This window comes from Calypte anna, chromosome 4 (assembly GCF_003957555.1).
Source record: "Calypte anna isolate BGI_N300 chromosome 4, bCalAnn1_v1.p, whole genome shotgun sequence".
Lineage (NCBI taxonomy): Eukaryota > Metazoa > Chordata > Aves > Apodiformes > Trochilidae > Calypte > Calypte anna.
In genome coordinates this window covers 200,431-212,403 of record NC_044247.1, presented here as the reverse complement: position 1 = coordinate 212,403, position 11,973 = coordinate 200,431, and the positions used below count along the sequence as shown (strand labels likewise).

General features: G+C 43.7%; 1 protein-coding gene across 2 annotated transcripts; it reads left to right on the top strand.

Annotated features, from left to right (window-relative positions):
* The first annotated feature begins 120 nt into the window (after window positions 1-120).
* Window positions 121-11,959, top strand: LOC103535185 (heat shock factor protein 3). 2 transcript variants are annotated; one of them, XM_030449452.1, is made up of 14 exons: window positions 121-271; window positions 951-1,059; window positions 1,684-1,811; window positions 3,776-3,900; window positions 4,618-4,693; window positions 5,452-5,513; window positions 5,969-6,050; window positions 6,340-6,473; window positions 7,000-7,245; window positions 7,394-7,499; window positions 8,019-8,084; window positions 9,091-9,157; window positions 9,441-9,587; window positions 9,724-11,959. In XM_030449452.1, the coding sequence occupies exons 1-14, from the start codon at window positions 161-163 to the stop codon at window positions 9,741-9,743; spliced, it is 1,479 nt and encodes a 492-aa protein (XP_030305312.1). In that variant the 5' UTR covers window positions 121-160; the 3' UTR covers window positions 9,744-11,959. The 2 variants fall into 2 exon arrangements, with proteins under 2 accessions (XP_030305312.1, XP_030305311.1); XM_030449451.1 differs by having other exon boundaries at window positions 9,441-11,812.
* Window positions 11,960-11,973: the final 14 nt, after the last annotated feature.

Here is an 11,973-nt window from a genome sequence, read left to right as displayed (position 1 = left end):
CCGCGCCGCGCTCCCCCGGGAGCACGGCACCCGAAGGGGGCGGGGCCAATCCGGCGCCTGCCAATCAGCGCAGGCCGCTCCCCCGCTGCGTCACGGCCGCCGTTGAGCGCCCCCCCCCTCCCCCCAGCCCCGGTCTCGGGGATCGCGGCCCGGCCCGAGGATGCGGGAAGGGCTGGCGCTGCCCGGCGGAACCCCGGTGCCCGGGTTCCTGGCGAAGCTGTGGGCGCTGGTGGAGGATCCGCAGAGCGATGATGTGATCTGCTGGAGCAGGGTGAGGGCGGCGGGGATGGGGGGAGCGGGACCGGGGCGGGGGCCTGCCCGCGGGAGCCCTGGCCAGGCCCCGCCGCACCCCCCCGGCCCCGGCCCTGCTCCCCGGCGAACACGCGTGGTGTCCTTCGGGAGTGTGGGGGGCACACCCGGGGACGGGTTTGTGCCGTGTGAAGACCCGTGGGGTTTTTTCAGTCGGGTCCTGGCGGCAGAGAGCGGAAGAAAGGCGATCTGGGGGCTCCCGGGTGATGGGGATGATGTCAGAGAGTTTCAGTTTGGGAGCGTGGGCGAGCTGGAAAGTTGGGAGTGATGAGATCCGGGGTGGCTATTTTTAGTGGTGACACAGGGGAAGGATGTCGTCAGGAGCCGGAGGTCTGGCCGCGGGGATCGCAGCCCTCTAGTGGCATCGGCTCCCTCTGCTCCTCCTGTGTCCTGAAAGTGCCCGGGGGGATGGAGCGATTTTTCTTTGTGTTAAGACCCAAACTTGAGAGCTTTAAACCCCCCCAGTCCATAAGAGTGCTCCGTGTTTTGGTTTCAAACCTTTCAGCCCGGCCCCAAGCACTCAGGAATGCTCGCACAGACAGTTCCCTGGTTCAGGAGCTGTCTCTGGATTATGGTCCTGATTTATGACCAACACCTCAGAAAAACTGTCTCTCTAACTGTTACTTTTGCTTGTTTCCTAGAATGGCGAGAACTTCTGCATTCTGGATGAGCAGAGGTTTGCCAAGGAGCTGCTCCCCAAGTACTTCAAACACAACAATATCTCCAGCTTCATACGCCAGCTTAACATGTGTAAGCATCAGCTCTTCTCACCTGTGCTTTCTGCCAGGTTCTTTGCTACTTGGCAACAGTTTGAGTTTCTCTAAACAAGTGGAGTGTCTTGGCAGGTATTTCCTCCCTGAAAACCTGAATTCTGGTCTTGAGTTTGCTTTGCAAAAGAGAAGAACAACAGTAGAGTCTGGCTAAGCTTCATCTGCCTACTCTGTCCTTGCCCATAGGTTTGCCTGGTCCCTCTGGGTGATGCCTGGTTAGATGTGTCAGAGGGCAGAGAAAGGACACATTTATCCTCCTGACACAGGGAGGATGCTGCTGCTTGTGTCAGTTGCTTGTAGCAAAGGTACATGCTGAAATGCAGATGTTCCTCTGAAAGACACACAGTGTGAAAGTCACCTCTGTTTCCTGCTGGACCAACCCCATCTTTGAGTTAAGTTTTCTTGTGATAGTGCTGCTGGGGCACAGTGGAACTAGGATGACATTAGCTGTGCTGAAAACTTGAACTTTTCATAGTTTCTGCTCCCAGTAGCTGCAGTACTGGAAGTATATCAGTAGCCTTTCTTTTCTTTAGTTTTCCTTAGTTGTGTGTTGTAACAGTCAGCTTTGCACTGGAAGAAATTACCAACCCCTCCCTCTCTGCAGATGGTTTCAGGAAGGTGATTGCTCTGGAGAATGGCATGGTTACAGCAGAGAAGAGCTCGGTCATTGAGTTCCAGCACCCTTTCTTCAAGCAAGGAAAGGCACATTTGCTGGAAAACATCAAGCGCAAGGTACATCCAGAGCACTGTTACACAAAGTAGCTGATCAGGAGCCCCTTCCTTCCTTCATTTGGGCAAGTTTGCATGACTTACATTGTTTCTCCAAACCCCTGCTGGTGCAAAGCTTCATCTTTGCTGGCACTTTCCAGTTCTCTTCTGTACATTCAGGCCTCCTCTGACCCGTTTCTGCTGATGTGTATCCTCTGTTGGCACATTGTAGCCCATAATATCCTGCCTGCCACAGGAAGAGGCTATCATGATACATCACCTTGACGCTTGAGCCACAGAAGCTTTTCTGGAGAACGTCAGTGAGATTGCTGTGTTGCCCAAGTTAATAAAAGCACAGGGCGGGCTCCAGAGTCACAATTGTGTTTTGATTGATCCTTCACTGAGTGCCTGTGCTCAGACTGGCCCTTGATTAAATCTCATGGTGCAGCTGCTCCTCTGACTCAGGCCTCTGCCCTTCCCAGGTGCTGTACCTGCTCCTGGCTCCCACAGCCCTGCAGGGGCAGGGGAGGGTTCTCTGTGGCACCCTGCGTGGGGAGAGGCTCAGCTGGGTGGAGTACTCTAGATGAGGAGACAAAAGCTGCAGTTAGTGCCAAGGAGATTCGTAGGAAGCTATTGAGTTGGTTGGCAAAGTGTGCTACTTGTTGCCCAGGAAATGTTAGTGTTTTTCTGCCAAATGTCCCTTTTAGCATTTCTCACCAGTCGTTTGACTGCCTGGACTGGAGTTGTGTGGCTGCACTTAGTGGAAACTGGGCCTTGAGCAGGAATGCAAGTTTGAAGCAGGACTTACTGTATTTCCCCTTTTTTGCTGCTAGCTCTGCTGGGCTGCTCCAATCCCAACACCCTGATTTAGGTAGAGACTGAGACCAATTCCTTGCTCTTGGGCAGAATGTTTTAATGTTTTCCCCACAGAGAGGTGGCATGCTGGAGAGAAAGCAGACAGCTGTGTTGTTTCACTTGGGATACAGCTTCTGTACCCCAGCAGGAGGCAGAGTCCACCACAGATAACAAAGCATCTAAAAATGCAGGTGGAGAGAGGCCATTCAGCCATCCTGCATAGCACTGGGTTATGCTAAAAAAGTGGTTAGTTACTGCTGTGGTGACATGTTCTGTTCCATCAAATGGGGTGGTACTTTAGGAGCTGGGATGTTATTTTGTAGCACCCTTGGTCCACTTCTGACCATCCCATTCTCCTTCGAAAAAAAGGATCTGTGAGCCCACCTGCATGGAAGTCATCAAGTACTTCAGCAGGCTCATCCCAGGTGCTTTCACTTGTTTCTCACAGTTCAGTAGAATAATAAGAAAAAACATAGCCTGCTGTAGGTTGGCAGGGACAGCTGGTGGCTGTCATCTGGTGCAACTCCACTTGGTTTTATTATGGTCAGTATTCAGCTAAATGTTTTTTAAAATTATGCCCACAAAACTGAAGTTCAGGTGTTGTGGGACAAATTTCAAATTGAATTGAGTGTGTCTAATCAGACTCCTCTTTTATTTTTTATTTCTCTTCTCCCCCGACCCTCATAACTGAATGGAAATTTGTTCCTCTTGTGCTATCAGATTTAGTCACTCCTAAAAAGAATGTACTCCATTGTTGTGTTTTGGTTTTTGCCTGGTGTCTCACTCTTGGGCAGTACAGGGCAAGCTGTCACCAGATCCCAAGCCAGGAGGAACCCCATTTTCAGACAGTGGTGGGTCTTTACCATGAATTACAGTGGTGACTCTATTGTGTAGGTACACCAAATGGGAATCGTGTGTTTTCATTGGCATCTTGTTTTTTCACAGCTGAGACTGTCCTAAGGACTGTCACCAGTAGCAATCCTGGCTGTTTGTGATGTATAAGAATTGGTGTTACCTGAACATTTGGTGGAGTTTGTGCCTGTTCTTCTACAGACTGACTACACAGTTTCTGTAGAAACGAGCATGCAAGGCACTGTTCATAGTAAAGCATGTGTAACCCCGTCCTATTGTAGGTATCTACAGTAAGAACTGAGGATCTCAAGGTCTGTACAGAGGATTTGCACAAAGTACTCTCTGAAGTCCAGGAAATGAGAGAGCAGCAGAGCAACATGGATATCAGACTGGCCAACATGAAGAGGTAGACTCCATCTGTTTGGGAGGCACTTACACACTGAATGTTGCTTGTATCTGACAGAGCTTGACTCTCAATGTGGGTTTCATATGAACTGGAAACAGGTGAAGCCATGTTTTTTTCGTAAGAAATGCCATTCTGCCCCACACAGCATTCTGAATCTTGGTCACACATAATTGTGTTACAGACCAGAGGTTAAGACTGAGAGTTTGTTGACTATCTTGAGACTTCATTTTGGTTGCTGTTGCCTCTAACAGATTTTAGGGCAATCAAAACAGGGTTAGATGCAGTGGGAGAGAGAGAATTAGTGTTTGGTTTTCTTTCTGATTGGAAGTGGACTTTGCACATGCTGATCTCTGCTCTCTCAGAAACTGTTCTGAGGCAACCTGTGTTACACTCAGCCTCTTTCCAAACACCAAGTCTTTATTCTAAGGCTTTGAGGCTCTGGAGGAATACTTCACATCGAGATAATTGGTGGAGCAGCAGAGTATGAGAATGTCCTTGTTAGTGAGTCCTTGAGCGTTGGTCCAGCCTGCTGGAAAATGGAGTTAATTTAATCCAGAGTTGATACCAGTGGATCAGATTAACTGGTCATTAGTTATCCACAGAAGGAATGTTGCCATTGGTCTTACAAGGTACTGTGAAAGTTTGAAATCTGTAAAACTAAAGCATATAAAGTAAACTCTGTTCATCCTCTGTCTTCTGATTTATTCTGCATTGCAGAGAAAATAAGGCCCTGTGGAAAGAAGTGGCAGTTCTAAGGCAGAAGCACAGTCAACAACAGAAGCTGCTGTCTAAGGTACCATTGCAGCATCTTCAGTGCTACCATCCTTATTCCTGCCTCTGTGACACCTAATGGCATTCTTTGCTTATGTAGAATGACAAATGACACAGAGCTGAACAGGCTGTACTAATACACATAAAATAAAGAAAATAAAAGGCAAAGAAATAAAGAAAATGTTCACAGTTCCTGAGTGTCCCAGAAGTAGTGCAGCAAAGAGCCACGAGCAGAGTGCTAAGGAAAAGTCGTAGTGAAAAGGATTTCAGTGTGTTTGAAATCTCAGTGAATCTTACATGGGGAGAAATCAGTAAATCAAGCTGACCTGGGGTAAAAGTGGGACTGGTTGCAGTGCATGGTAGCAGGAGTGTAAAACAAGAGATTGCAGGCACATGGAATGGAGTCTGGGAAAGATCTTGGAGCAAGACAGATTGAGACCACTCAAGCAGTCAACTTGGAACTCAGAAAGTATAGGAGCTTCTGCACTGGAACTATTTTTCTCTGGCTTATCCCTCAGCTGTTTCTGGTCTGGAATCCTCTAGTGACTTGTGGTGTTATATTACTTTTTTTTGAAAGAAACTGTCAAAGTGGGATAAATTTTCAATTCTGTTTGTAATAAACATTTTGGTTTTTCAGACCTGAACACAAATTAATTTTTAATTTACCTTTTAATTTCAAGTAAATAACTACATAAATTTGTAGTATATCTGAACTGGTAATTTAATGCTACACTTGCTGTGTTGACCACTTGCTTTTGTGGTTTTGTTTTTTCTTTTTAGATTCTTCAATTTATACTAAGTTTGATGCGAGGAAATTATATTGTTGGGGTCAAAAGAAAAAGGTAATTACTTGATAGGTCACAAATTAGTGTTAGATGTGAATTTTGGGGGATATTGCAGCTTGTACAAGGAAAATACTTAAAGTACATAAAGAATATTTTGATCGCTTAAGTTTTTTTAATTCAAACTTAAGAAAGCTGGCAGAAATTCAGTAAAATGTGAAATAAAGATTTCCCCTTCACTAAAAAAGAAGATTATAAGATAATCTACTATAGATTTTAAATTTGGAAGGACACAGTTATCAGAAATAGTGCTTTTAAAATGTGTGACTGTGACTTAGTCAAAACAAAATGCATGTTTAGAGTGCAGCCTGCCTGCCATAGACTTACTAGAATACATTTCTGGAAGCCAGTTTTCTTAGAGGAGGAAGAGTGGTAGTTCCTACCATTCCTGCCCATATTTGGCATTGCTACAGCTTTCCTGCAGAGGTCTCCACTAAAGCTGTGCTTTGTCCCAGGTCTCTGACGGATGCTGCAGGTGCTTCTCCCTCCAAGTACAGTCGCCAGTACGTGCGCATTCCCGTGGAGAGCGGCCAGGCCGTAAGTCTTCTGGGAAAAGAGACAGTGGGCTGGACAGAACAAAACAAAACAAATACAGTGATCTTAAAGGCCTCCTTGCAATTGCTAATACCATGATCTTACAGAGAAATGTATTCCCTTTGGCCATGGGTACCCCTAAAGAGTTGCTGCGTCTGTAAGATCACACCAATCTGTACAACTGGTCAGAGACAAAACCTTAACTGGCGGTAGCAGCTGTGAGAAGAATGGAACTTCAGCACCAAAAAATCAGACCCTTTGGTTTACTTGTTCTATTTGCTGTATTCTGCAGGTGGCTTTTTCTGAACATGATGCAGATGATGAGGATGGGAATGGTACAGGTCTCATCATTCGAGATATCACTGACACCCCGGAGAATGCCACCAACGGCCTCCTTGCTGTGGCACACACGAGTGGCAGAGCCAGGTACCTTGGAAAGGACTGGGAGTATTTTCACCTGGATTGTTGCCGAGGTGGTTGTGTTATAGTATGAGTGAGCAATATGAATTCTGGGCAGCAGCCTCTCTGAATCTTTATTTGTATTCTTATGAGAACCTGTTTAGTTGTTAACAGTCAGATAGAAATGCAGACATATGTGTATGTCTGTATACATACATATAGTATACAGAAATATGGAATCTTCTGTTTCCTGAGACACTAGGTTATGAGTTTCCCTCCTTCCTACTCCCCATGTACTGTTATGCTGCCTTTTTCTCTGGCAAAATGGGCTGTTCTGCTGTGACACATGCAAGCTGTACAAGCTGTAATAAGAGATATTTTCATCTGCCTTTATGAAAGCACTTTCCTTATTTTTCTGAAGAACAGTTGGTTATTTGAAGCTTTGACTGGCTCAACTTTGTTAGGTATTAAGATTTGAGATGCTAAAGTTGAAATGAGGGTTGAGAGTTGATGAATTCTCCTGTGTGTTGTTTTTCTTTGGGTCACATTTTAGGGAGACCCAGGCAGCTCTGGATCCTGACTTACCTCTTTGTCAAGTATCGCAGCCAAATGAGTTAAACTGTGCAGAACCTATCCCACCTCTTCATATAAATGATGTCAGAAAATCCAGTGAAATGGAAAATGTTGCTGTGGAACTCCATTCTGCACAACTGAGTACTCCAGAAGACCCTGTGTCAGTGATTGACTCCATCTTGAACGAGAACAACTCTGGAAACCAAAATGATCCCTTACTGGACAGGTATTAACTTGTTTCTGGAGACTCTTACACTGTTGTCCTCTTGTGGGATCTTGTCAAAGTTTTAGAGGATGTGTTTATCAGAGCATAGCAAATTAGCTTATGTTCTGTTTGAACTCTAGTATAGTGCTGTATCGTTTTGACTTTTCAGAGAAGAAATTCAGGATTTTCTTAACTGCATTGATGCCAGCCTTGAAGAGCTTCAAGCAATGCTGTCTGGGAAGCAGTATAACTTTGGTTCTGAAGCTTTGAGTGATGTGAGTGTCTTTCCACTTGTTTCTGAAAAGTACCTGTCAGGTTGCATCGTGAAATTTGACTCGTAGGTTCCATGTTGTAATGGGCAAGAGGGGGGAAAATCCTAAAGAGCAAATAGTTATGTATAGAATGCTACATAGCCATTGTAGAAGTCTAACAGTGTACAAGGTTCCACCTAGAGCCTCTTTCAGTTCATGTAGTATTTCTGTTACACATAACACAAGGGGAAGAAAAAGGGACTCGCTTTTCCTTCTCAAGCCTTTGTCATGTATCATCACATCCTGATTATCTGCTTGATTATGCATTATGATATGGCAAGAAACTCAGCCATACATCTGGAATCACTGTCCTTTTCTAGTCCTGTGACCTTGTTTTATTTCCACAGGATGTGAGTGTACTGCTGGACGTCTGTGCTGCAGGGGAACGAGTGGTGGGATGGATCCAGCTGTCCTTTCAGGAGTTCTGTGAAGTTTAGTTTTAAAAACCTTATTATGTGACACATGGTTTGTTTTTGTTTTCAGACACTTAATCCTGAGCTGCCAGCCCTGGATATAAGCTTAATGGAAACTTCTCCTGGTATGGAAAATGTAAGAGTAATATTTGCTTTTGTGATGGGGAGGGTTAACACAATGCTTAGAGCTGAATGTTGACGGATGCAGTTTGTGGGCAGGGAGAGGATTGAGAGCATGGGATGAAGCTGCCCTACTCATGCTGCTTTAATGTTTTCAGTTACCACTGTTGCTATAAGGGTTCTCAAGATAATTGCAAGTCTTAGTGTTCCCAGATGCAGTAATGTGCTCAGTGGGATGATTTAAACTGCCACTTTACTTTGAGTAACATGTTCGTGACTTCAGAATATTCCTGCAAACATAAGAGGGAACCAAACTGGTGTCTCTCAAATCAGCTGTCTTCACTAAACATTTTTTTTATTCCCATCTATTGCCTCTATAGCTTCTGATTAGCAAAAAAAAAAAGGCTAGGTGTCTTATAGGCAAGTTATAATTAGATCTGACGTTATAATTCAGATGAGATTGTGTTTCAGTCTGTCTGAAGGCTGAATGAAAAGTACTAATTAGAAATATCATGCAATATAATGTATTTATTCTGAATAAATGTGGAATTTCCTCAGAGGACATACAGAAGTTCAGTGCAAATTTACTTCTCTTGGTCCAGTTCCTGAAATTGACTCATGTTTACAAAAAACCCTTGGAAGTGTCATTTATATTCTAGTTCTGAAATAATATTTTAAAGTAGGACTTCCCTGGCATAAGAGCCTAGACCACAACTGAGATAAAATGCAGCTGTGTTCAACAGTGCTTGCAAAATTTAATTATATTGATGAAACAAAACCTCTCATTTAGAAGGTAAAATAAATATTTGCCATTAAGAAGCTTGTTTGGCTCTAGTAAGTTAAGTTTCTCTGGATTTCACTGTGCCTTCTTTGCAGAGCTCCTGTTTACTGGCTCTCCTGCAACAATGGGCTTGTTGGTCAACTGATTTCTCTTCCCTCTTCCTTTCACCTTTAATTGTGCTACCAGTCACGGATTTTGTTGTTGCTGTTGAGCATTCAAATTCTCTTCCATTTTGCTTCAGATTGCAGACTTGACAGAAGGCACTGAAGACCTGGGAGTGAATGAGAGAGAAACAGCAGGAAGCAAAGGTGGGCAGGAAGGGAACACTGAGAGCTTCAGACTCTTCCCAAACTGTGTATTGAAATGGAATTTCTGTAGCCTGTGATAGGGTTTATCTCCTTTGGTCTGGGCTTAAAATTTTTGTGGAGACTGGGATATCTGACTGATCTTGACAAAGCTGTGCTATAATCTTAAGAGACCCCATCCTATGTCCCATGTTGGTGTTAACAATGTCCCTTTCTTTGTCTTGAATAAGAGCCTTCACTTATGTGTCAGCAGAGCCCATAGTCTAAACTGTTTGTTTTCCCTCAGATATGCAGCTGATACAGTACAGGGCCAACCCTCTGCTTTCATTATTTGAAGAACTACCTTTGAGTGAAGCTGTAGGAAAGACAGAGGATCTGAAAAACTTTCTGCTGCCCCAGACGGAGGAGAAACCTGCTCTTCACCCTTCATCAGGTAGTGGGACTGTCTTGCCACTAGTAGCTCCAGCAAGCCAGGCTGAGCCTCTGGATGCTCTGGGAATGGGTGACCCACCTCTGCTCTCAGAAGATGGGAATGGAGAGTATAAACTGTTTCCACTTTTGCTCCTCAGCCCTGTTGCTAGCTTCATAGAAGAGGCCTCTGAGATAGAAACTTCTTGAGCTTAAGAAGGTCAAGAAGTTTGACCTCTGGCCTCTCCTGCTTCCCGGGTGTCATTTTCTGCATAAACAGAAGAAAGTTCTCTTTCTACAAGCAAAGAGCACATCTGGAAAAGCTGAAAATAAGCTCAAAAAAGAGCTGGTGGAAGTGAAGGCACTGGATGGAAGGGAAGAACAAGCTCCCTGTAAACATACTACAGCATATTCCATAACTTTTTATCCAATATTCTATTGCAAGAGGAAATCTGTTTGTATCCTGTTTGTAAAGTTTAGCTGTTTGGGATTTTTTTTGTTTGTTTTGTTGGTTTGTTGGGTTTTATATTAGCTGGATAGAATGTGGAGTGTAATATTTTAAACATGGGTTTTACTCTTTCCAAGAGCCTGTTTCAATAGGTGGTTTGCCTACTGTTTGGAATTAAGATGGTTTTTTTTTGTTTTTTTTTTTTTTTTTTTTTTTTTGAGATTTGTTTTTTGATAGCTTGTGGCTACAGTTTGCATCTGCTTAGGTCACTTTCGTACTCCTAGATTTGCTCCTAGGTACAGGGAACGTTTTTCCTATGGAAAATTACATTTTAACTGTGGGATATTACTTTTTAACATGCTAACACACATCCATTGCCACGGATTGTAGGTGTTGTGGTAGGAAGTGCTTGCCACCCTGCATAATGCTGATTTCTCATGCACATTGCATGGCAGTTCTAGGGTAACTTGCACCTAGCTCACGGATCATGTGTCCTCAGAAATTTTAGACAGAAATGTTTCACATCCAGCAGAGTCCAGGAGCTGTCCTTAAAATGAGAGGGAGAAAAAAAAAAAAAAGTAATTGTATAACTCACATTGACACAGGACACTACTTTAAGATTTCTCTGCTGCTTGCAGTTGCTGTTTCTTCACCTGACCCTATATGGGCACTGTTCTTGCTGCATTTTCTGCTTGTGGGATCTTAAAGCTAAACTGACTATATGCATTTGAGTCCTTTGATAGCAAACTACAAAAAACATTGTCTGCTGACTCAAAAAGTCTTCCCCATAATTTCTTCCTACATTTTTTTCCTGACTTCTTTGAGCAGCTGTAATGCAGACATCAGCCTCTGGTTTTAGTGGAGGAGTGAGTTTTCCTTCACCAGTACCAGGTTTGTAGCAGTCTGCCATTAGTCCACACAAACCTGAAATTTGCTGTAGCGATACAAAACTGTAGGGGCTGGAAGAGTCCTGGAGACAGGTAGAAAACTGGTTGTATAATGTCACCTGATATTTCCTACCAGCACAATTACTTGAAATTTTTTTCAGTTTTAGGAATTCAGGATACCTACAGGCTTTATCTCTCCGAAGTTTCTGACCTGTTAAGTTTTGTGTTCTTCTATATTAAAGAATCCAAGCTATGTGATATTCTGAAGCCTACTAGATAGTGCATGTTATCTGTGCTGCCTTATTTAATTGGATTTGTGCTTCATTGTCAAATCTCTCGAGTTGCAGAGGAGGATCTTGCTGCTGAGTGTGTGTATATGTACAATGGCTTCACAAAGACATTTTGTTCCCATACTTCTGTAACTGTCCTTTACCCCGTGACCCTTCGTGTTTGTATCTTTTGAAATGCCTTTTGTCAAGTAGGTCTTGTTGCAGCCTTTTCTAGACTTTCTTTTGCTTCCTTCTTGAGATAAATTGCTGAGTAGTCTCAAGACTTTGCGAGACAAAGGCAGAGAGGGAAACGAGTGAATTACACATCTGTCTTGGGTTCTGGCTTTTTTAAGTTTCTTCCCAAAGGCATCAGTTTTGCCAAGAGTGAAACACTGAAAAACAGGCTTTTCTTCTGTGCTGTTTTGACACCACAATGTGGACAACATTGAGAGGCAGATCTTCTGTAACTCTTGACTTCCTGAGCAGGCTAGACTGAAGTGTAGTTCCTGTCATGGATTACTGTCATGTTCTTCCATCACGGGTCTCATCATCAGATATTTGATCTGATTGCAAAATTATTTTGTAATACACTTTTCTCTCTTAAGAAGTTAAGAAACCAAGGCTTAAAAAAACCATGCAAATAAAAACTTGTACATCTGTGTCTGGTTTATATGCTGGTCTAGGAAAAATATTTATGCAAGTTTCTGAAGAAAGATGGCAATGGAAAGGGGAGGGCTGATTAGCAGGAAAAACCCACATGCTGAAGTAATTAAACTCAAGAATTGCAAAACCATTTACTGTTTCTCG

Excerpts from the sequence above, each read along its gene's own strand:
- LOC103535185 (XM_030449451.1), top strand. The coding sequence starts at position 161 with ATGCGGGAAGGGCTGGCGCTGCCCGGCGGAACCCCGGTGCCCGGGTTC. Across the intron at positions 6,051-6,339 it reads CCGTGGAGAGCGGCCAGGCC|GTGGCTTTTTCTGAACATGA; the intron begins GTAAGTCTTCTG and ends TGTATTCTGCAG. Across the intron at positions 9,158-9,440 it reads AGAAACAGCAGGAAGCAAAG|ATATGCAGCTGATACAGTAC; the intron begins GTGGGCAGGAAG and ends GTTTTCCCTCAG.